We start from the raw sequence: 25,943 nt of genomic DNA, 5'->3' as shown, positions 1-25,943 counted from the left end.
TTTTTTTTTTTGTAGATGCCCTTTATCAGATTGGGACACAATATACCAAAATTTATAGAACTCCCTTCTATTCCTAGTTTGTAGAGTGCTTTTATCTTGAAAGGGTGTTGGGGGCCGACCCCATGGCTCACTGGGGAGAGCATGGCGCTGGGAGCGCCGAGGCCGCAGGTTCGGATCCTATATAGGGATGGCCAGTGTGCTCACTGGCTGAGCGCGGTGCGGACGACACCAAGCCAAGGGTTGCGATCCCCTTACCGGTCACACACACAAAAAAAGGGTGTTGGATTTTGTCATATGCTGCTTCTGCATCAGTTTGGTCATTATATGATTTTTGTTTTTATTCTGTTGATATAATTGATTACATTAATTGAGTTTGGTCTGTTAAACCAACCTTGCACCCTGGGATAATTGTTTTTGTATGTTGCTGGACTTGGTTTGCTAGTATCTTGTTGAATTTTTTTGCATCCATATTCATAAGAAATATTGATCTGTAGTCTTCTTTCTTGTGATATCTTTGTCTGGTTTTGGTATGAAGATAATATAGTCCTCATAAAATGAGAAAGTGTCCCTCCTCTTCTATAAGCCATTAAAGCCTAGGCTCTTCTTTGTGGGCAGTTTTTTGATTACTGATTCAGTCTCTTCACTTGGTGTAGGTCTATTCAGATTGTCTTTTTCTTCTTGGGCCAGTATTTGTAGTTGTGTCTTTTTAGGAATTTGTGCATTTTATGTAAATTATCTAATTTGCTGGCATACAATTGTCCATAGTGTTCCTTTTTAATCCTTTTTATTTCTGTAAGGTTGATAGTAATGTTACCTCCTTCATTTCTGGTTCTATCAATTTGAGTCTGCTTTCTTTTTTCTTGGTCACATGAGCTAAAGGTCTGTTCATTTTGTTGATCTTGTCAAAGAAGCAGCTTTTTTATTCATTGATTTTATTTTTCTATTTTCTGTGTCACTAATTTCTGCTCTAATCTTTATTATTTCCTTCTGCTTGCTTTAAGTTTAATTTGCTGTTCTTTTTTCAGTGTCTTAGGTTGAAGTTTAGGTTATTGATTTGCTCTTTTTTAGCATAGGTATTTACAGCTACACATTTCTATGGAAGCATTGCTGTGTTGTGTGCCATAAGTTTTGGATGTGTATCTTCATTTTCATTTATCTCAACTATTTTCCAGTTTCCCTTTTGATTTCTTCTTTGACCCATTTATGTTCAAGAGCAGTTTGTTTAATTCCACATTTGTGAGTTTACCAAAATTTTTCTTGTTATTGATTTCTAATTCCATTCCATTGTGGTTGGAGAACTTAATGTGTTATTTCTATCCTTTTCAATTTATGAGGTTTGTTTTATAGCCTAGCATGTAGTCTATCCTAGAAAATGTTCTGTGTGCATTTGAGAAAAATGTATATTCTGTTATTGGGTAGAGTGTTCCATAGATGTCTGTTAGGTCTAGTTGGTTTATAGTGTTCTTCAAGTCTTCTGTTTTCATGTTGATCTTCTGTGTGATTGTTCTATCCATTATTGAAAGTGGAGCATTAACTTGTATTGTAGAATTATCTATTTCCCCCTTAATTTCTGTTAGTTTTTCCTTCTGTTATATTTTGGTGCTGTGTTATTAGGTGCTTATACAAGGAGGTTTACAATTGTTGTATATTACAGACGGATGACTCTTTTTATAAAATATCCTTTTTTGTCTCCAGTACCATTTTTTGTTTCAAAGTTTATTTTGTCTCATTAGCATACCCACTCTAGCCTTCCTGTGGTGGTTGTTGTCAGGATGTATCCTTTACCATTCTTTTACTGTCAATATATTTGTCTTCAAATCTAAAGTATGTCTCCTGTAGACAACACATAGTTGGGTCAGTATTTTTAATCCAATCTAACAACCTGTGCCTTTTGAATGGATTGTTTTATGTATTCACATTTAATGCTATTATTGATATAATTGGATTTAACTCTGCCAATTTACTTTTGTTTTCTATATTTCTTATATATATCTATATATCTTTCTATATATCTTATGATTTCGCTTTTTTTAAGTGGTTGCTCTAGGGCTTATCTTAAACTTATACATCTTAAACTTATCCAAGTCAGCTTCAGTTTAATTGCAGTACTGTATAAAAACATTGCTTCTGTATAGCTCTATTTCCTTTTCCTTTTTTTTGTGGTATTATTATTATACATATTACATATATTAATGTTAAAAACCCAACAGTACATTGTAAGAGTTATGACTTCACCATCTGTTATTTCCTTAGCTCATTACAAATTTGCTCCCACTCACCTCCTTTGTGCTGTTATTTGCAAATATATTACACATATATTTCTGTATGTTATAGGCCCCACAGTACATTCTATACATTTTTTATTGTGTATATTTAACGTATTCAACATGATGTTCTGATATACTTATCTTGAAATATGCACAGTGACTACTGCAGCCATGCAAATTAACATACCTATCATCTCATATAATTACCTTTCAATTATTTATTTAGTTATTTAGTAGTAAGAGTACCAAAAATCTGCTCTCTTGGCAAATTACTAGTATGTAATACAGTATTAATTATAGTCCTCATGTTGTACATTAGATCTCTAGATTTATTCATCCAAATAACTACAACTCTGTACCCATCGACTTACATCTTCCCATTTTTCCCCGATCCATACCTCTCCTAACCATCATTCTATTCTCTGTCTCTATGTATTCAAATTTCTTTGTACTTTTTTTTTTAGATTCCTTATATAAGTGAGATCATGAATTACTTTGCTTTCTGTGTCTGGCTTACTGGTTTCATCCATATTATTGCAAACAGTGGGATCTCCTTTTTTAAGGCTGAATAATATTCCATTGTGTGTGTGTGTGTGTGTGTGTGTGTATATTCATACATATATATACATATATATATACACACACCACGATTTCTTTATCCATTTGTCTGTCTATACATATATATATGTGTATGAGAAAAAAGTTCATGGAAAGATTCTTCTTTTCCTTTAAATCTATTTTTCCACGAACTTTTTGAAGTACCCTCATATATATTGTTTCCATATCTTGGCTATTATGCTACAGTGAGCACTATGAGGTGATGATTTTACTTCCTTTGCATGTAGATCTATACATGTCATTTTATACAATTGCTTTCTCAAGCATTTAAGAAAGAAAAAAATATGCATTGTAATTACATAGTTACCTTTATGTATGTGAGTTTGTATTACTGTCTGGGGTCATTTGCTTTCAGCCTGAAGAACTTCCTTTAGTATTTCTTCTACAGTGGGCCTGCTAGCAACAAATTCTCTCAGTATTTGTTTATCTGGATAGTCTTTATTTCACCTTCATTTCTGAATGACAGCTTTGCTGGATATAGGATTCTTGGTTAACAGTTTTTTTCTTTGAAGACTTTGAATATGTTATCCTACTGCCTTCTGGCCACCACTGTTTTTGCTAAGTCAGATGTTAGTATTATAAGAGGTTTCTTTATAAGTGACACATAGGTTTTTTTGTTTTTGTTTTTCTATCAAGGTTTTCTCCTTGTCTTTGACATTCAAGCATTTTTACTATGATGTGTGTGTTTTTAGGTGTTTTTGTATTTATCCTACGTGGAGTTTGTTGAGCTTCTTGGATATATAGGTTATTTTTCAATAAACTTGGGAAGTTTTCAATTATTATTTCTTTAAGTATTTTTTCTTCTATTTTCTCTCCTGTCCTTCTGGTACTCCCATTACACATATATTGGTGTGATTAATGATGTCCCATATATTTCTTTGAGGCTCTGTTCTTTTTTTCTCTGTGTTCTTTAGCTTGCATACTCTTCAATTGCTTTTTTTTTTTTTTTTTGAGTTTTATGTTTTTCATTAACAGACCATTGTTAGCAGTGGTTTAGACATAGTGCAAGAAACTAAGTATCTCTTTTTAAAAATTTTAAAATTTTTAAATTTTATTTTTATTGGTTATGAATTTTCATGGGGTATAAAGCTGACCATCACCATATGTGCCCAAGATGTGATGTCCAGATCAGTACTATCAGCATGCCAATACCACAAATTGCAATTATTCCCTGTGTCCTCCACCAAATGAATCCCTGATTTCCTTCTCCCTCTTCCTCCCCCCACCCTACTCTACAGCCTTAGGTATGCTCTTTCTCTCTGCAAATCCAATGTACCACTGTGGTATTTCTTTCCTTCCTTCTTTCTCTCTTAGCTCTCACTTATGAGTGAGGACATGCAGTATTTTTCCTGTTATACTTGGCTTATTTCACTGAACATAAGTTTCTCCAAGCTCATCCATGTTGTTGTGAAAGGTGGAATTTCATTCTTTTTATGACAGAGCAGTATTCCATGGTGTATCATATACCACATTTTCCTTATCCAGTCATCTGTTGATGGACACTTAGTTTGCTTGCAAATCTTGGCTATTGTAAATAGAGCTGTGATGAACGTGGGAGTGCAGGTATCCCTTTGACATGATGATTTCCATTCCTTTGGGTATATACCCAGAAGTGGGATTACTGGCTCATATGGTAGATCTATCTGTAGTTGTTTGAGAAAATTCCATACTGTTTTCCATAGTGGTTGTACTAATTTACAGTCCTATCAACAGTGTAATTGGGCTTTTTGTTTTTTTACTGTGTAATTGCTTGAGTTCCTTGTATATTCTAGATATTAATCCCTTGTCAGATGCATAGTTAACAAAAATTTTCTCCCACTCTGTAGGTGGTTGTTTCACTCTGTTGATTGTTTCCTTTGCTATGCAGAAGCTTTTTAGTTTGATATAGTCCCATTTGTTTGTTTTTTCTTTTGTTACTTGTGCTTTTGGGCTTTTGTTCATAATGTCTGTGCCCAGACCTAATTCCTGAAGTGTTTTCCCTGTATTTTCCCATAGTAGTTTTACAGTTTCAGGTCTTATGCTTACTTAAGTCTTTAATCCATTTTGAGGTGATTTTGGTATATTGTGAGATGTGCATGTATAGTTTCATTCTTCTGCATATGGATGTCCAATTTTTCTAGCACCATTTATTGAAGAGGCAGTTTTTTCTACAATGTATGTTTTTGTTGCCTTTATCAAATATCAAGTGGCTGAAAGTCTGTGGGCTGATTTCTGGGTTCTTTATTCAGCTCCACTGGTCTATTTTTATCCCAGCACCATGCTGTTTTGGTTACTATAGCTTCATAGTATAATTTGAAGTCAGGTACTGTTGTGCTTCTGGCTTCATTTTTTTTTTTTTTGTGCTCAGGATTGCTTTGGCTATTTGAGGTCTTGTGGTTGCATATTAATGTTAAGATTGTTTTTTCCACATCTGTGAAGAATGTCATTGGTGTTTTGATGAGGATTGAATTGAATCTGTAGATCATTTGGGGTAATATGGACGTTTTCACAATGTTAATTTTTCCAATCCAAGAACATGGAATGTTTTTTCATCTTTTTGTGTCTAATTTCTTTCAGTAGTGGTCTGTAGTTATCATAGAGATATTTCACCTCCTTGGTTAAATTGATTCCTAGGTATTTTATTTTTTTTAGTGACTATTGTAAATGTGCTTACTTTCTTGATTTCTTTGTTAGCTCATTATAGGAGAATATAAATGCAAAGTGAAGGGATGGAAAAAAATATACCAGCAAATGGAAACCAAAAACAAGCAGGAGTAGCTAGTCTTATATTGGATAAAATAGACTTTAAACCAAAAACTATAAAAAGAGACAAAGAAGGCCACTATGTTGTCCAGCTAGAAGACTTAATGATCACAAATATATATACACCCAACACTGGAGCATCCAGATATATAAAACAAACGTTCTTAGACCTAAAGAAAGAAATAGACCCTAATATGATAATAGTGGGTGACCTGAACACCCTTCTCTCAGCATGGGACAGATCTTCCAGTCAACAAATCAACAAAGAGACACAGGATTTAAACTACACCATAGACCAGCTGGACCTGGCAGGTATCTCCAGAACATTTCAACCAGCAAATACTTATATACATTCTTCTCATCAGCACATGGAACATTCTCCAGGATACACCACATGTTAGGTCACAAAGCTAGTCTCAGCAAATTTTTAAAAAACTGAAATTATTCCAAGTATCTTTTCAGACCACAGTGGACTAAAACTGGAAAACAATAACAAGCAAAAATCAATAACAAGGAAACTATACAAATGCATGGAAACTAAACAGTAGGCTCCTGAATGACCAAAGGAGTCCAAGAAGAAATTAAACAGGAAATCAAAACATTTCTTGAAGCTAACAAAAATAAAGATACATCAAACCAAAACCTGTGGGATACTGCAAAAGCAGTACTAAGAGGAAAGTTTATTGCAATAAACGCTTACATCAAAAGAATAGAAAGTCTTCAAATAAACGACCTAATGCTACATCTCAAAGAATTAGAAAAACAGAAACAGTCTAATACTAAAAGTAGTAGACGGAAAGAAATAATTAAGATCAGAGATTAAGAGTTTATCTTTTTTATGGTCTGCTTATCCCATAGGCTAAATAAATTTCTGTGCCAGGGCTCTGGATCTGGGGGTGAGAACTAAGCCATGGCAGACTTCTCTTTGAAACTCCCACTGTAGGAGCTCAGTGCTCAGTAGAGATTAGTAGTGTGAGTTCTTCTTAGCTTTCCTCTCCTGGGGTGGAAACATAGCCCCACTGACTAGGAGGGGCTAATTTCTTCCCTTCCTATTCTCAGGGACCCATGGCCAAAGTAGAGCCTTCATTCCATAAGTGGGACTGGGTGGAAGAGGGGAGTCCCCACCTCTCAACATCATAGCCTCAGCTTCAGGCCCTGGGAGCTGAATGAGAAAAGCTGGATGAGAAATGCTGACGTGCTGCCCTCTGGCTAGGAGCTGGGGGGAGGGGAGCCCTGTGTACTTGGCTGCAGCAGTTTGCAGAGGAGTCTCTGCCTTGCTGAGCTGGGAGGGAGGAAGGAAGGAACAGTGGCTTGGGGTCATGTACCACAGGTTTCCTGTCTTCCATACTGAATTTTCATAGATTTTCTTGAATAGGTGTTTCTTCTTTGTTTGTTCTTAAGACCATTTCCAGAGGCTTTAAATGTTTAGTTTTTGTAGTTCTCCCCAGTTTCACTGCAGAGCAGGTAAATGGAGCTCTTCATGCCAAAATTTGTTCTTCTGTCAGCCTCCACATGATCTTAACATTTTAAGAAAGATACAAACCAACCCTTTAAATCAGCAGATGGCAATACTTCTTATTTTTTTCCCACAGATTTGGGATATGGATGTTAATAAATTATAATGGAAGTTAAGGAATATAGAAAAATTCGTGATATGATCTGTCATACAGTGTTATCAGAAAGACCCAAGGATAAAAAGTAATTTGTATCTTCTTAATCCTCAGATTGGTGTGTTAATTATTAAACTCATGTTATTAGTAAACTATAGTTAACTTCGAAATAATTGTTAATTGTGAAATGATTGCTTATATTCTCGTGATGGTTAGGATTTTTTATCAAGAGGTTTGTTTTTAAAGTACACTCATAACACACTTGTTTACTTGCTTTCTGTGTCTCTAGAGAGTGGTTTTATTTCTATGAAGCTGGTACTTGATGCAAGGAAATAATGGAATAGTGACTCATCACTTTTCTTCCTCCTCATCAAAGACACATGTCTTGAGTCCCATCTGTGTACTCAAAAAGAAAGTAGAAAAGGTTTGTGACAACCATATGTTTAATATGTAGGAATTTAGTAAGCAAGAAATTTTATAAACAAAATGAGAGGCAGTGTGGTGTGGTGATTAAAAAGAGTTCAGGCTCAGGAGGCAGGTTTCCTGGGAATCCCAGGTCCACCCCATATTAGCTCTGTGTCTGTTGTTGGACAGGTAAATTTTTGTGATTCAGTTTCTTTAACAAAAATAGGAATTTAACTGTTACAAAGGGTAGTTGAAAGAGTCAAATGAAATAATATATTAGAACAATACTCTGACTATCATCATCATGGTCTGTCTTGTAGATTTGCTGAGACCCAGTGATTTTTGGACAGCGTGAATTTGTGGTGTCATCAGAGTGCACGGAGATTAACATATCTTCAGTGTTAGTTTCCCAATAAACTTTTAAAAATTGAAATATACATTCATAAAAGTACATAATTCATAAGTAGACAACTCAAGGAATTGTCACAAAGTAAACCTGCTCATTTAGCCGGCACCAGATTAAGAAATAGAACCATACCAACACCCCATAAACTCTCCTCATTACTTTTTTAGTCACTCCCTACTCCCCAGAGGTAATCACTATCCTTTTATCACCATAGATTTAGCTTTATACAGAAGAATCATATAGCGTGTATTCTTCTGTATTTGTCTTCTCTCGTTTGCTATCTTTGTGAGGTTCATTTATGCAGCAGTGAATGCTAAAGTAGTGATTTATTCGTTTTTATTGTTGTACAGTATTCCATGGTGTGAATATCCTGCCACTTACTTATATCTTTTTTTCTGTTGGATTGCCTGTCTTTTCTTACTGACTTTTGTGAACACCATATATTCTGATATTCTACGTATGAGTCCTTTATATTGCAAATATCTTCTCTCTGTGGCTTGTTTTTGCATTCTCTTGATGGTGTTCATTCATGAACAGAAATTTTTAATTTTAATATAGCCCAGTTTATCAAAACATTCTTTATAATAAGCTTGGTGAAGAAATTTTTTCCTGTCTCAAGGTCATGAGGATAATTTCTAGAACCTTATGTCGTATATAGTTATATCTGTAACAAACTGGAATCAATCTTTATATGTGCTGTGAGACAGGGATAAAGTTTTAATTATTTTTATATAGATATCCAAATAGTCCAGCACTATTTACTGAAAAGAGCATTCTTGTTATAAATCTAGTAATTTGATATTTATGAGAATGTTTGTATATTTTGTTTTTTTTTTCCCCCCCATTGGTTAATTTCTTTATGTTTGTTCCATTACCACACTGTATTGATTTGTGTAGCTTCATGGAAATTTTTTACTTCTGGTAGTATAAATTCTTCACATTTTTTGTTATTTAAGATTTTTTTGGCTCTGGCCCTTTGCATTTTAATATAAATTAAGAATTATCTCGTCAATTTGCAAGTGCCCACACACAAGCACACAACATACAAATTCACACACAAATCTCCTGAAGTTTTGATGGGAATTGCTATGAAGCTGTATGTCTATTTGAAGATAATTGACATCTTTACAGTACTGAATTTTCCAATCCATGAGCAAGATGTATCCTGCCATTTATTTAGGTCATCTTTAACTTATTTCAATATATTATTATTAATTATTATTATTACAGTTTTCTGGGTCATAATCACATGTAATTTGTTAAATTTATTCCTAGCTATTGATTTTTAAAATGCTATAATAAAATTGTTATTGTGTAAGTTATTTATTGCTAGGTCATAGAAATATTGATTTTTTTAGTGTATTTATATTATATCTAGCAACTTGTGAAAGTCATTTTTAATTCTATGATTTTGTGTTTATTTAGATCCTTTTGGATTTTCTATATATTCAATCATGTGATTTATGAAGAATGACAGTTTCTTCCCAATCCTTATTTCTTTTGTATTGGGGAGTGGGAGGACACTTATTACAATGTCCAGAACCTCCAATATAGTGTTAAATGGAAGTGATGATAGTAGGTATCTTTTTCTTGTTGATGATTTCAGAACCATAGATTTCAACATGATTGATTGCTATATTTTTGATAACTTCTGTCACATCAAAGATGTTTCCTTGTATTCTTAACTTACTGAAAGCTTTTATTATGAATGTGTGTTGAATTTTCTGCATCCATTGAGATGATTATATGATATTTATTCTTTGTTAATGTGGTAAGTTACATTAATTTTTAAAAATTTTTACTTATTTATTTAATTTTGGGCAGCTGGCCAGTCCAGGGATCCTAACCCATCATGCTCTTGGTGTTTTTAGCACCATGCTCTAACCAAGTGAACTAACTGGCCAGCCTAATTTTTGAATGTTAAAGCCAATCTTGCATTCCTAATGTAAACCTAACTTGGTCATGATATTTAGTCTGATTTGATAAGTGAACGTTTTGTTTTTCCATCTGTGCTCATGAGAGATATAAGTCTGTGGTTTCCTTTCTTGTGACATCTTCATAAGGGTTTATCAAAGATACTGGCCTCATAAAAAAGAGTTGGAATACATTTTCGTTTTCTTCTATTTTGGGGTGAAAAAATCAGCGATAAAATCCTGGCCAGGATTTTTATTTGTAAGAAGGTTTTTAATTACAGATTCAATTTCTCAAATAGATGTGATCCTTTTGATTTTCTTTTTCTTCTTTTATCAGTATTGATAGGTTGTATTTTTCCTGGAATATGTCTTTCATTTAAAATTTTAAATTCTTTGGCATGAAGTTGATTAGTTTTTTTAAGAGAACTAACTTTTGACTTTATTGATTCTCTTTCTTGAATGCTAATTTCTATTGTAATATTTTCCTTGGTGCACGAGTCGTTTAGAAGAATGTTGATTAACTTCCAAATATTGGGGTCCCCTAATCAGTTTGCTATTGATTTCTATCTTAATTCCACTGTGATCATTTAACCTACTCTACATCAGTACTTCTCAAATTCTCTGTGGTGGAGGACTTGTTTTTTTCCTTCAATCTCTGATGGACCGGCAGCTTTTGTAAAATATAATAAAAATGCAGATACTAGAAAACTGAGATAAAAAATATATATAAGGTCCAAGCTCCAACTTTTTATTATTAGATTCTACTGGAATACACTACATCAAACAGTTATAATATTTTCTAAACATTTCTTCTCAATTGCTAATAATAGGTGTAAACCAGTATGGAACACAGTTTAAGTACCACTCTTCATTGTGATTTTAATCTTTGGAGTTTGTTGAGACTTGCTTCATAGCCTAGCACATGGTCAATTTCAGTAAATGTTTAATGTGCAGCTTAAAAGATGGTATATTCTGCACTTGCAGGGTGGAGTGTTTCATGTATGTCAGATCAAGTTTGTTCAATATGTTTAACTTTTCAATGTTCTTACTGTTTCTCTTTGTCTAACTGTTCTATGGATTGATTACTGAGAGGTATATTAAATCTCCCACTATGATTGTGGATTTGTGTGTTTTTTCTTTTGGTTCTGTCAATTTTTTTTTTTTTTTGTCTTTTTTGTCTTTTTTTGTGTCCAGCAATGGATCGCAACCCTCAGTGTCGCGCCCGTACCGGACCGGGACCGGCAACGGGATCGCAACCCTCGGCGCTGCGCCTGCACCTCTCTCAGCCAGTGAGCGGGAACCGGTCTGTATGTAGAATCCGAACCCTTGGCGGGAGCGCCGCCACGCTCCCAAGCGGCGCACTGTAGCAGTGCGCCACCGGGCCGGCCCCTGGTTCTGTCAATTTTTTATTTATGTATTTTGAGGCTATATTATTCAAATTTACAATGGCTTTGTCTTACCAGTAGATTGACACTTGTAAAGGGTCTATTGAATCTCCCACTCTCAATTATTGTATTTTGCCTTAAAGTGTACTTCATCTAATAATTCATATAGTAATGCCAGCTTTATTTTTATTAGTGTATATCTTTTTCTGTTCTGTAAAAAAGTCTCTTGTAACCAACATGTAGTTTGCTGAGGTTTATTTTTTTATTATTATTATTTACTTTTTATTTTTTGGTGGCTAGCCAATAAAGTGGCACTGTTTTTTATTAATCAGTTATATTGAGATGCAATTTACATAGAGTAAAATGCACTCATTTAAATGTGCAGTTTGATCAGGTTTGACAAATGTGTATGCACATGTAATCACTAATACAGTCAAGTCATAGACTATTTCCATCAGCTTCAAAGTTTCCTTCGTGCTCTTTCCCATTGCCAGTCCTTTCCCACAGCTTGAGCAATCACTATTCTGCCTTCTTTTCTAGAGTTTCATGTAAGTGGAATTACACAGTATATACTATTTTGTGTCTGGCTTTGAGGGGAAAAAGCAGTACAGAAGAATGTTGGGCTCATCACAGTTCATTTCCCTTATTTATCTCCAGGATCTTGGCCGTCAAGACCTGGCTGACTTGGTGCTTTAACAAACTCATGTATTTGTATTTTTTTTATTCAGCTCTTCTAGTTGGTGTCAGTGGGAGGGTTGGTCTTAAACATTGATTTTCATAATAGCCAGAAGCAAAAGAGATCCAGCAATATTTAGTGAAGTACAAAGATACACAGATGTTAAGGGTGAAGGTGAGTGTTCTAATTAAATGGAATCCAGGGAATTCCCTCAGAAAACTGAGAAGGATTGAAAAATTCAAGAGCATGTTGTTCCCATTAAGTATAGGATATATATCCTATATTGTGTTGTCAGTTAGGATTCAGTGCCAGAAACTAGATATTTTAAGCAGGAGAACATTTATTACAGGCTGCAAATTGTTGGAAGGTCTGAAGGAGCTAATTCTATATTTGGCCTACAAGAATGACTCCCCAGACAATTATAGAACTGCTTTTGGAGTCTATAGTTCCATTGTACATCACTACAGATTTTTCATTTTATAGCACAAATTTTTATTTTTTTTAGTTTTTTTTATTGAATCATAATTGATTATACATATTTTGGGGGTTCAATGTTGACATATCTTGATCAAATCTATATTACTAGTATATATATTGTTACAAATTGTACTTATTCTTTATGCTCCTTTTCCAATCTCTCCCTATCCCCCTCTGCCTCCCCCCTCCCACCACTGATAACCCTAGATTTCTTCTCTCCCTCTGAAAGAGTAATGGTTACTCTGATGATTTGTTGCCTAGATGATCTGTCCAATGCTGAGGGGTGTGTTCAGGTCCCCCAATATTATCATAGAGCAGCTGCTTTTTCTGTTACTCCGGAATGGGCTTTGTGGAGAGAGACATCCTCTTCTTTTCTTTGGTCTCTGCTGGTGACTCTCCTTGTCTCAATGCACTCCAGTGGCTGGTGGGCCATCTGCGTGGTGGTTGTGATGTGTAGCCACTTTTGCGGCAGCTGTGGTTACTGTGTTGGCTGTGGTGGGCCACCCACATGGAGGTGATGTTATTGGCATGCTCCTTGGTGCTGGTGGCATGCCTGATTGTGGTGGGGGGCATCGAGTTCCCGGCTCAATGCTTTGGGTCCCCAGGTGGGCCCTGAGGCACTAGTGGTGTGCCTGTTTGTGGGCAGGGGGGATCCATCCACGACTCCATGCCTCAGGTCCCCTGGAGGGCCCCAAGGTGCTGGTGGTGTGCTTGGGCTGGAACTAATTTTTTGTCCTTTGCTTACTTCTAAAATGAGGGAACTTCCTGTAGGGACCAGTACTTGAGTTGTGTGGTTGAGCTAAATTGCTGCGTTGCTGCTGTTTCCCTAGGGAAGTCTCTTTGTGCAGCTCAGGTTTTAATGGTTGACCTTATAGGTACTTCCGGCTCTCCAGAGACCCGGTGCACTTGGGTTATGTAGAAATTCTGAACTGGGTCTGAGTCTTTTCATCAAACTGCAACCCATACACTTCTGCATTCCTGACCAGTCTCCTCTGAGTGGTTCTTCACTGATTGGAGTGCCGGTCAGCTGTCCTTGCTGTGCCCCAGTGTTCCCCCAGTGGGCCTGTCTCCTCACTACCAGTGCTCCAAACACTTCCCATGGGACAGGCCACACACTGTTCCCTGGCAATGACTCACTGGCCTCTGAATGGCTCCTTTTTTCAGTTGTTGTGGCTCCTCACTCCTGTGTGGGTCAATGGGAACCCTATTAGTGGTCTTGCTGTCCTAGGGGCCACTAAGGCCCTCTTCTCCCCTGCCACCTCCAAGCAACTCCATCTGGAGGGCACAGCTGTGGCTTTTGCTGGCTCCTGCTCTGTGTGCTCAGAAGTGACGTGTCCAGAAATGCTCAGAGCAGCTTTTTCTTTCTCTCATCGTGGCTTCTCCTGCCTTCATGAACTCCATAGGTCTCTCCTCCTCTACCCCTGAGCTCTAGCAGCCCCAGCTTGGCTGTTATTGCTTTTTTATAGTTGTAAATTGGTTGATTTGTGGGAGACAGTGATGCTGGGGACCGTCTGTTCTGCCATCTTGACTGGAAGCCCCAGTAGCACAAATTTTTAAGTTAAGGAAATTGATAACTATTTGGGATGTTTGGTGTTATAAATCAAGTGTAAGTAGGTTAAACTACATTAAAATAAGTGTCAGGTTCCAACATCTAATATGATGAGAAGGATTTGTTGTTTTAACATGTAAAGCAAATTTTTCTAGTTTAAATACAGAAATGTAAAAATCTCAATATAGAAATGTAAAAGTCAGCTGTGTTTCTTTAGGTTTACTTGATAGAAATTTCTGTAAATTGTGTTTTATATTGCAGAGTATTATATCACTGTGCATTAAAATGTGGTACTCCATAAGTTTTATTACTTGAAGTAGAATAAACATCTGCAGAGAAAAAGTTATAGAGCTGCTCTGTCAGGGAAGCCACTGCCTCACAGACGGCCGCTAGAACGGTGCAAGCAACAGTTGCTGCTGCTATTAGACCATGCTCTTGCTTGCTGTCTGCAATCACAGAGGCCCAGCAAGAAAGCCTTTCCCTCACTTCAGCCTTCCAAGTCTCATAAGAATGCCTCCAATTGATGAAACCTATTTGAATCAAACACCACCTGAAGGGGATTTAGGAATTGTAGATTTTGGCTTAGGAATTTTTCCAAGGATTTTCCAGAATGGGGATGATGAGAGCCAATCCAAAGTTTCTACCATGCATATAAATTAAAAGTCCAGTGTCCCTGTAACTTAGAGTGAGTGATAGAGAATTCAATGTTCTGAATAAACTCATTTTTTTTCCCTCTGATGTTGCCATCAATAAATATAATATTTAATAAGACTTCATCTTCTGTACTTTTGGTTTTTTCCAGTTGCTACCTAAGGATATTATGGTTTGTGATTTAAATATCCAGAATGTATATCAATCAATTAAAGGTTATGCTTAAGTTCAATTAATATTTTAGTGTTTGTTGATACTTAGCATTGCCTTGATAACTCTAAGAATTTAAACAGCTTACCAGAATTGGCATTACCTAATTCCAAGATCATTTTTAGAGATAATCATGAAATCAACTTAATTCATAACCAAGTACATATGTAAGTCTTTCATCAACTTTCTTTGTAATTGTTATCGTATATTCAAGGACACTTTATTATATACTATAGGAATTCAGATCTTGATATGAAAATGTCAGTGGTATCCTCAAGGGCAAAAGCTAAATATATTAGCTTCCTCCAGCATTACCCTTTCTATTACAACACCATGTTTGTTGATCTGTTTTCCCTGCTTTCTTTTTCTTTCGTAAAGTGGGTGGTATGATATCAATAAAGGGCCTGAATAAAGTCAGGACAATATTGTTCAGATGCTTTCTGGTTGGTTGTGAGGTACTGAGGCTTTATGTTGTTTTCAGTTCAACAGCTGTAGATGGTGTGCACTTAAGCAGAGAATACAAAATAAAAACAAACACAAGGAGACTGGTGAACTGTAGTATGATTGTTAGCCTGAATGTTAACAATCATAGCAATGACAGTATTTGGACTAGACGTTAGAAGGCATATGAGGTTTAAATAGCTCTAATGTGACAGTTTGGGGCTAGTATTTTTGTATGTCAAATAGGCTCTGTTTGTGATTTACAATAATTCTGCATTTAATATTCTGCTCAATTTTCCTCTTGCTGTTTGCATTAGAGAGAATTGATTGCAAGGAACTCTAAAAAAGAACTGACTTAATTTTATTTTAGGGCACTTTGAATCCAAGACTACACTTTGTAAATATTCTAACAGAATCATTTCAGAGAACAGGGAGAAGTTCCTTTACCATAATTTCTATTACCACTCATTTATTAGTATTAGTTAATTCATCTGTATTGATAAATATGATTTTTAGCATGCATTTTATTTTTGTGAAATCATAAGGCTTGATAAGACTTTTAAAGACCCCTTGGCTTGATGTACCTCCTTCAGAAAGATATTCTCCTACATAGATGAGTGTTTATCCATTTTTAAAAAAATCATGGGAAAAGACTATGAGAGTACTTCAAAAATTTTGTGGAAAAATTGAACTAAAAGATAATACAAACCCTTCCATGAACTTTCTGAAGACCCCTAATATTATTTGTTTACCTGACCAACCACTTAATTTCAGAAAATTCTCTGATCAAATGTTTGAATGGTGAATGTCTGACCAGTGAAATGTTTGAGTGTTTTTCAAATTATTCCTGATCATAACTTTCTTTCATTATTTTTCTGAGGTTATTTTTAATTGTTAGTTATCTGTAGTACCTTAGTACCTCACTAAACAAGTTTAATTTGTGTTCTTTTGATTTTTAATCAGCTTATAAAGTAATTTTTTAGAGGATGAATGTGTGGGTAAATATCAGAATTGTCATTAAGAATTTTTTCTATATTGGGGACTTTTAAAAATGTTGATAATGAAGTTAATGAAGTATGTTTTAATCCTTTTTTTTTTTTTTTTTTTCTGTCCTCTCAGGTGGATCTCCTTACTTAGCAACCAAAATAAATGAAGCAAAAGACTTGCTAGAAGCAAACACCAAACACTGATTTATGCCCAAGGACCATACTGAAGGGAAAAAAGGGTGGAACTTTTTTAAAAAAAGGAAAAAGAAGTCCTGCAAATTAATCTAAAGCAATCTTCTTAATTTTCACACATGTACTTACCTTAATCTTTTCTTTTGCCATTAAGTTATATAACAATAAAGGGTAAATAGTCTTGCTTTTTATTATCTTTTAAAGGAACCCCTTAGTTCCTTAAGGATCTTTTCTTTATTCCTTTCTGTGACATTCATACTTTTTAAAGACTTTTGTTATATTAGTCCTAAATCCTGCCCCCCCTCCAAAAAAAAAAACAAAAAAAAACTACGATTGAGATTTGTGAGCAGTGAGTAGAAACCATACTTTTTAAAGACTTTTGTTATATTAGTCCTAAATCCTGCCCCCCCTCCAAAAAAAAAACAAAAAAAAACTACGATTGAGATTTGTGAGCAGTGAGTAGAAACTTTCTTCACATTTGTGCCCTCATTGTCCCTTGTTTCCTCAGAAGAATTTGGGACTCTGCTTATGTAAGGTTCTTTAAATGTTTTGAGACCAAAGTGGCCACCACCTCATGGGGCAATTACATGAGACATAATGGATTTCTAAATGGTGTTTTGTAAAGTAGTGGTTAGGACTTGTTAAAGAACTTTGCTGTCTCTGAGAGCCTATAGAAGCATGAGAACTTGGAGAGCTACTGAAATAATTAAAGATTTATCAAATGAGCCCTATGAGGAAAGGCTGAAAAGAGCCAAGAGAAGTCTGAGAAATTTGTATTTAATTGTGATCTTTCAGTACTGCATATTTATTTAACTATTTATTCTACAAATATTTACTGACTACCTATGATGTGTAAGGCACTGTAGTGGGTTCTCTGAGAGTTATAAGTATAAACCAAGGCATGAGTCCTGACCCAAAGGAACATGTATTTAGAGGAAGACTAAGTTACATACACAATGAATACTGTTAGAGAGGGACAGATGATGTTAAGGAAGTTCAAAAGAAGAAAAGAAATTTTAAACTGAGTGCATGGTGCAGAAGGGAAAGCTTTGTGGATTCAGTGGCATAGAGCTGGGCCTTAAAAAAAAAAGTTAAAAAGAGATAACACATGATTGATGAATCAGTGTTATTTCCCCTGAGATCAGAATTAGCAGAAATAGATATATCAGTTACTGTGATTAGAGTGCAGCGTTTCTCAAAAGCAAGGGATGACAGAGTGGTCATGAAAGGCCAACCCCGTGACTTACACTGCATTAAATTAATTTCTCAAGACAGTCCCTGGGCATCACCACTGAACTATTCCAAAGGTGAGAAAACAGATTCAGATGCAGAGTACCAGCATTATTTCCCAACACTCCTTTAAAATCCTAGGTTTATTCCAGGCAAACAGAACTACTATATTTTATATATCTTAAAATAAAATATCTTAGATGTATCTTTCAATTTATGACATTCTGCATTTTAGGAGTTCTCAACCTTGGCACTATTGACATGTCGGGCTGAATAATTCTTTTTTGTGGGAATCTTATAGATGCTCCTCTGCATTTTAGATGATTAGCACTATCCCTAGCCTGTCGTCTGTTAAAGACCAGTAGCTTTTCCTCAGTTGTGACAACCAAAAATGTTTCCAGACTTTGGAGGGCAAAACCGCCCCCAGTTGAGAACCGCTGCTATAAATGTTTAAATAATATTTTTTCTTTTGGTACATGAAGTAATGGTCTGACTTAAAACTGATTGAATCTTAGAGTCAATAAAATATGGTTCTTGCTTTAGAGTCCCCATGCACGTCCTAATATTCTCATGCTTTAGTGTTTTTCGTTTGTCTGCTCACTATTGTTCCTGTATCTAGAATGCCATCCTAATTCCCAGATCTCCATATTCCCAAAGTCTAGGGATAGTTCAAGGCCATGCTAAAATGTATCCATCTTCTTCTGGTGCTTCCAGCAAAAGTAATATCATGAATTGTCAGGTCTCTGAGAGCAGGGACCATACCTGTCTTGTTCACTACTACATTGGCACCAACAAATAAGTATTTGTTGAATGAATGAGTAAATTCCTATAGTACTTTATTCCTCACTTGTGGTATCTATAACTTGGTTCCTTATGATACAGCTCTTGGTGTAACATGCCTTATTTCTCCTACTAAAGTGCAAGAAAGGACATGTAGAGAAGAATCTTGCCATTCATTTTTTTAACCTCTCTTTAGTATGGGGCACTTGCACTTAGTAGACCGCACAAAGTTGTAAGCACTGAGAAAATGTTGCTGTTTTCCAATATTATGCATCAAAAAGTGTTACTGCTCATTTGGAAAGTTATGCTAAGTAAAGTTGAACCAGCCTCAGACATACCTTTTAAATGGTGTCGTATTTTCCTAACTCATACTGCATTAGTGAGAATTTGAGTCACCCCAGCATTTGCTTGGAATCTCCTTCATTCCCATTTTCCTGCTAAACATGTGCCTTGGAGTCAGATCTGGTTGTGATTACTAACTTCCTGTTATGTGATTTTGAGCAGCTACTTAATTTGCAAGTCTATAACCCTCATCTGTAAAATAAAATAATCCTGTCTAATAAGGTTGTTGTAGGGAATAAGGATGTTAAAGCATTTAGTCACATAGCAAATGCTCAAAAAATATAATTATTACTTCTTTCATTGCCCCATTTAATTTATCTTGTAGAATAACTTGGATTAAGGTGTGAGGTGTGTTTCAATAATTTATTTCACTCTTGAATCTGCATTTTGGGTAGGACATATTAAGAACAGCTTGTGTTTATTTCATGCAGCATCAACTGAGGCTGGAGGAGCCACTTTACATGGCCAGCAAGGTAGAACTGGTTGGTGGCTGGGAGCCTCAGTTCCTGTCCTCATAGGCTCCTCTCTGCATAGGCCTCTCCACAGGGCTACCAGCAGCTGTGTTACAGGAGATGGTGGTCTGAGAGACACAAAATAGAAGCTCAGACTCATCCTGGGTCTGGAAACTGTCAGGGCGTCACTTCTGCCAGTTGGTCTAAGGGTGATAGAGAGTGCCTAGATTCAAAGGGAGAGGATAGACAGAATTGTGAAAAAATTAGTGGTTATCTTTAATATATAGCAGGGAAGGTTTGGGATTGTTTTTCCCTTAAACAAATTAATTAAGGTATTACAAAAAAAAAAAAAATCAGTCGTGTAATTTAACCACAAGTACTTGGAGTATAAGCACAGGAAGTTTCAAATAATGTAACTACTATTTTAGGCAGATATTAATTAAGTAGTAATTTCCTAAATAGCAGTATACTTGTAAAATTGCACTGTAACTAGTTACTCACCCTCAACTCATCATTATCTGTAAAAAGCGTATTTGAATGGTTACCTATCTTCAGTGAAGATTGCTTTTACATATGTGCTGTCATGGCATATTCTGCCTAATCAAGCTGTTTGTTGACATTACAGTCTTAGTTTATTTTTACATCTTAGATGCAATCTGAGGGAAGGGGAAAGATCTTTTAAAAACAAAACAATTACTTCACAGATTCTAGAGAAGGTATAAGTCACATGAGCAATTAATTAAAGGGGAGCACAGAATACCATTTAGATTATATTTGATGGTGCCAATCTCCAGCATAAAGTCAAAAGTGGAGAGAAGTTTAGTAAGGAAAAAAAGAGTGTTAAGTGTAGAAGACATTGTTTTATTTAGTCTTCAAACCATTTCCTTTATTTTGTTTAAAATGCATTTTAGTCATTCAGCAAATATTGAACATTTACTGTGCCAAGTAGTAAAAACACAAAATAAGTTCATCATTAAAATGCTTAATATGTTCAAACTAAATTGAAAAACAAATCTTAAACATAGATAACTTTTTTTCCCTCCTCATACTTTTTTTTTTTTTTTTTTTTTCTTTTTTGTCTTTTTTACTGACTGGTAACGGGATTGCAACCTTCGGTGTTGCGCCCGCACCGCGCTCAGCCAGTGAGCGGGAACTGGTCTCCACATGGGATCCGAACCCTCGGCGGGAGCACCGCCACACTCCCAAGCGGCGCACTCTCCAGTGCGCCACCGGGCCGACCCACTCCTCATACTTTTTAATTGACAAGAAATATTAAGAGTTGTGTTACTGGATATGCTATTTGCCTGGCACGGTCATTAGAAGTAACATTTTATCCATATGCAGCAATCCTTTGATTGTCATGGGGAACCTTAAATACAGAAAAGAGCTGTTAATGATAGCACATTTTGCAATTAACTAAGATAGTTTAATGATATTTGTGGGAGCAGATGAATCAGCCAGGCCCTTAATGTCAGAAATATGAAGTTTCTCTGACTCAGCCAACTTAGGATGAGCCACAGAACTGCAGTGAGAAGTTAAATATCTAAGTAGGCCAGTTCATTTCTCACAGTGGGAACCACGCTGTCCACAAGCACTCTGCACCATGCCCAGCAGTCATCTCTCAGATACAGGCCTCTGGCTACAAGGAGGATTTGATGGGAGTGAGTAAACGTGTCAGCGTAGTCCCTCCCTTCTAATGGAAAAGCAAGCCAAAGAGCATATCCTATTAACCCGAGATCAGTATCATCTACTTGTCAAAAACATTCCGTGAATTATGAACCAAAATTTTATTTATGGTGGAGTTAACACATTAGGAAATTAGAATTTTTGTTAGTATAATTAGCTGGAAGAGTTGAGAAGGTTCTCTGAACTCATTTTTATAAGTGGGATCTAAGAAGGTTCTCTGAATTCATTTTTATAAGTGGGATCTAAGTGATCTGGATCATTGCCCACCAGTGAAATTACTGAGCACGGTAGACAAAGAAAATGTTCCTTCTAATGATTTTTTATGAGCTGAGTAGCTATTGTTCTCAGCTGAGTGTTTTTTTTCCTTTTTTTATTGTTACTGAGCAAAAGAATTTATAGAAACCTTTTTTTTTTAACCCTTCTCAATTTAAATGCAGTTTCATTAAGTACTGTTCATTTCTCTTCCTTCCATAATAACCCTTTTCCCCCCTGATCTATTCAACAATGCCTGACAGCACTGGTAAACATTTTACGTCTCAATAGACTATTATATGGATACAGATGTATAGATATGTAATCACCAACATTAAGAAGTAGTTTAATTTCACATGGGCAGAATGATCACTCAGGCTAGATGTTGGCCATAAAATTTAAATTAGCACCTCAATTTAGAAAGGGAAAATGTCCCTGGAAAATTAAATCAACAGTAGCAAACTTACTTTGATTATGACAGGATTAAAATCATGTTAACATATTGGTTCGATATTGACAACTACTAAGCTATAGTGCAAAATGCCTAGAAATTAGAATCAGTTTTTATAAATCCGACAATATTTTAATATAGCTAAAATTTGTTGAAAACCTGTTACCCATTCTACCTGCATTATCTCTTGATTTCCATAGCTACTGGAAGAGATAGATACTTTTATTATCCCCATTTACAGATGAAGAAACAAAGGCTTAGTGGAGTTTAGGAACTTTTACAAGATTATATAACTGGTAAGTGGTTGGACTAGGATCCAAATCTAATCTGGCTTGACTCTGAAGTATATGCCCTTTAGCTTTCCATTATATTGAGCTAATTCTAAATATGTAGGAATCAGTAGAATGAAGGGGCTTGCGTGGCTTTTGGCTCATTCTTTGATGCCTGTGACCTTGGGTTATAAATGTGAATATAAGTTTATGAAAGGATCCAGTGTCATTTTGGATCATGAGCAAGGAATACTAATATCCCTTAATTCTTCCCTGGAAGTTTGCAGTGTCCTTCCAACTGCACATAGCAAAAGTTCATTTGTGAAGTTTAGCAATGTGGGTTTCTCTGACTCAGAGTCGAGATGGAGGAAGTTTTAATGAGATTTTTTTTTTTTTTTTTTTTTGAAATGTTCATGGGCCAGAGCTTTCAAGGAGAACATCCAGAGCAGGGTTCAGAAGACAGCTCATGAAAGTGAAGCAGTTGATGTTGGGAGAGAAAGGAAGAGACAGCTCAATATGTTAAAGATGAGTATAGGAAGACTGAATTTATTGAAAGGTATAGAGAGAGAATGAAAAATATTCAGGCTAAAAAGTAAGACAACTGAAATAAGGAGATAACTTGCAGCATTTGAAAGGGAGCTGCAGTGCTTTAGTAGAATGTTTCAAAAAATGTTAAACTCTGCTATTTTTTCCAAATTGTGGACTTGGTTTTTTGTCCATGCCATGCTTTTATTCCAGATTCCAAAATCATATTTTCACAAGTATAAGGCTGTCTAGTAGAATCAATAGAAGTTTAATCACCAATCTAAGGATGTTTTTGAGATTATCACTTACTCTCTGCTTCCAGCTGCTGTAATCAAATGGTGAAAAGGTTCCTAACTTCTGGAGAAGGTTTCTAACTCCACATGACTAATCTAATATTCATAGCAGACTTTTGAGTTCCTTGAACATTAAATACACCTATATTCAAAAACACGTGCATTCCAAAGTCAACTCGGTGATCTTTCCATATATCTACTCTTGGATTATTGGTGCCTTTGCTCTTTCCTTCTGTTAATGTGGATAGTCAAGAGTTGACTTTAGAATATTTACATTTTGGCTGCCATGCCTCTTGGAGGAGGACAGAATTATCTAATGTTTATCCTCTGGTGGTGAGATGTGAGATTATATTTTCATAGTCGGCATCTCTAGGCTGTCCTGGAATGTTGTGTAGTTCAGGGTACACACAGAAATGCAACCTTCCTGTGTGCCACAGGTGGGCAAAAAAAAAAAAAAAAAAAGATTTTAAAAAAAGCAGCCATCCCTGATTAACCCCATCAGATCTGATGAGTAATGCTTTGTTCCTCAGCTTCTTGGTACTTGGCTATTCAGTCTGCCATCTACGCTATTCCATTTTACACACACTTACATATTCTTGTCTAGGCTTCTTTTTTCTTTCTCGCAAACAGTGATTTTTTTTTTTTAAAGCCAATATGTGAAATGTGAGTATACTAAAATAAATAAAATGCTGTTGTGTTTGTTTTACTTTAGAATGGTAAAGGATAAACTGTAAGATACTTTTATCTATGTAGTTTTCCCAATACATTTAAAATAAAATCTGACTTGCCGAAATTGAATTTACACTCAATTTTTCTGTTGTACAGCTCTTGAAGAACACCTTGTGTGTTATGTAACTTCATCTACATTGTAAGCTCGTGTTTATTAAAAGACTATATGAGTCTTTTATTTCTTTTACACCTTCCTCTGCTTCATGAGGTGCTCAGCCCAGTTGTTCCTCAGGACATGGTATTAATTGGTTCACTCCTAAAGGCAGCTATCAGAAACCAAAATCATAGACATTGAATTTTCTCAGAAGCCATTATTGAAACTTGGATTTTTACCTCTCACACCAAAATAATTAAGGGCAAAAAATAGAAATCAGTACAACAATACTTTAAAATTGATTTTTGCATTTATCTCAATGTAAATACCAAAGAAAAGTGCCTGTTCCTTGGTTTGTTTACTTATTTCTTGCCTCAGGTATCTTCATAACAGTTTTTGGCCTTCAGCACTTTTGACTGCATAAAGAACTCTAAACATGGGTATTGGTAATAGAAATGCTGACACAACTGAACTGTCACCCCCAGAATATACTATTGAATATGTCTGCACAAACTCCTGGATCCTATACGTAGAGTAAGTGAAGAATGAGGCTAGTGTTCAGTTTTCATCTTCCAACAGGAGGAGAGTAGGAGGGGAGTGCAGATGGACTTGCTCTCTGTTTCTCCTCTCTCGCCCTTTCATGGTCTTTTCCCACCTCTTGTGTACATACACACACACAAACGCATCGTGCACTGTGAAGTGGTCACCTCTTAAAGTTATCTTCCAAAGCCAGTTAGACGTTTAGTGAGCATGGTGTATGTTGCAGTCACTTAACAGGGCTGGGGGGGCCTCATATTGCCAGGGGCATCATTGTAAGATCTGTTTTCAGATCTGCAGAGGCAGAACGAGCAATGTTGGGCTAACGTAGCATAAAGGGTCTGTCTACCATCAAATGGGAGCTTGGGTTTGTTTTGTCAGGGGAGGAATATGTTTTTCACAGCAGACTGGTAAATTAAGAACAATATACAGAATCGCATAGCGAACATGTTATATTTGACTCTGTTGATGTGATTTACGTATAGAACATCAATTTTTTGTACACATATAATTGAGTACATATTACCAAACTATGAAACCAAGCAAGAATATGTATGATATGTGGGATGTTAAATTTTAAGAAATTTAATGAAGGGGAAAATCAGAAAACCTGAAAACAGAAGCAATTGATGGAATTATTTGAGTTTTTTGCTCAAAATACATGTGAAGCAGCTATTTGTTACACATACTTTATGTAGAAATGTAAAGTAGTTGATTTTAATGTGTTACCCTCTTCCTTTTTTGGACTGGATTTTTAATAGAGTAAGAAAGCTTAAAGGACGTTCCTCAGGTCTGCTGTGTGGCTTAGTAATGTGCCCAGTTCCTCACAGCTTCCTTCCTCAGGGCTCCAAGGAAGATCTCTGGAGTCAGCAAGTCGGAGAGCCTCTTGCATTTAATAATATCATGGAAATAGGGTGTTTTCTATCAAAGCCTGGGTGACTGTTACTCCTAGGGAAAGAAGAACAATCTGGCTGACAGACTTGACCAGAATATCTGGAACCATGAACACCTAGTTAGTAGAGGTGAGCAGCGGGTCAGGTGGTAATTGTTCAGCACATCATTCTCTAGTGGTGGTAGGAACTGCTGTAGTATAAACTGGTTTTGGGGGACAAATTGACCAACCAAAAGAGGTTTAAAGGTTTGGGGTTCAGGTTACTGACAAGGGTTCTGACTTTCTGGATTAAATGATGAAATGCAGGGCAGTTGACTCTTTGCTCTCCTTTAGGATTTGTGTCTCTCTCCCAACCCCCACTGGCAACCATTTCTTTTTCTAGAGGCTGCTTAGCCTAAGGCAGAGCTTTTGGTCTTTGCTGTCTGGGAGTTATAAACCCACATAGCAGTGAAGGTTTTTCTTTCTCCTTGTAAGCCCCTCTGCCTTTGTACTCTCCTGCTCTTGGTCCTTTCTCACTTTCACACCAGCTATACCTGCATCAGCCTGCTAGACACCCTCAGCACCGGCTGCTGGGGCATGGTTCCTGCTGGGCCACCTGTGAGTGCTGGGTCCATGGCTAGCTCCCCAACCACCCTGTCTGGTTTTCTGCTCCTGGAAGGCCACCCACCCACCTGCCCATAGAATGAGACAGTGAGACTAATGAGGACACATGCACAGCATGTTCTGGACTCCTCAAAGGTGTTTGTTCAAGACATTATTAACAGTTTTGCAAGGCACAGTAACTGAGTTTTTGTGAAGTATACTATAAAGCAAATGTATTTCACAGGGCCTCAAAAGCCCTGTAGTCTCAGGTTTAGCCTAACCTTCTGGAATCACATATAGA

At 36.2% G+C, this 25,943-nt stretch overlaps 1 protein-coding gene across 1 annotated transcript in view; it reads left to right on the top strand.

Annotated features, from left to right (window-relative positions):
* DNAJC15 (DnaJ (Hsp40) homolog, subfamily C, member 15) overlaps positions 1 to 16,709 on the top strand; it is a gene marked incomplete at its 5' end in the record, with an annotated part of 51,227 nt that extends 34,518 nt beyond the window's left edge. The window contains one exon of the mRNA XM_008584743.1: positions 16,470 to 16,709. Coding sequence (XP_008582965.1) covers positions 16,470 to 16,540 — 71 coding nt within the window. The remainder of the gene's footprint in view (positions 1 to 16,469) is intronic.
* Between the last annotated feature and the right edge of the window lie 9,234 nt (positions 16,710 to 25,943).

This window comes from Galeopterus variegatus, unplaced genomic scaffold, assembly GCF_000696425.1.
Source record: "Galeopterus variegatus unplaced genomic scaffold, G_variegatus-3.0.2 Scaffold3362, whole genome shotgun sequence".
NCBI lineage: Eukaryota > Metazoa > Chordata > Mammalia > Dermoptera > Cynocephalidae > Galeopterus > Galeopterus variegatus.
The sequence above is the reverse complement of the archived record's forward strand: the minus strand, read 5'-3'. Positions and strand labels throughout refer to the sequence as shown.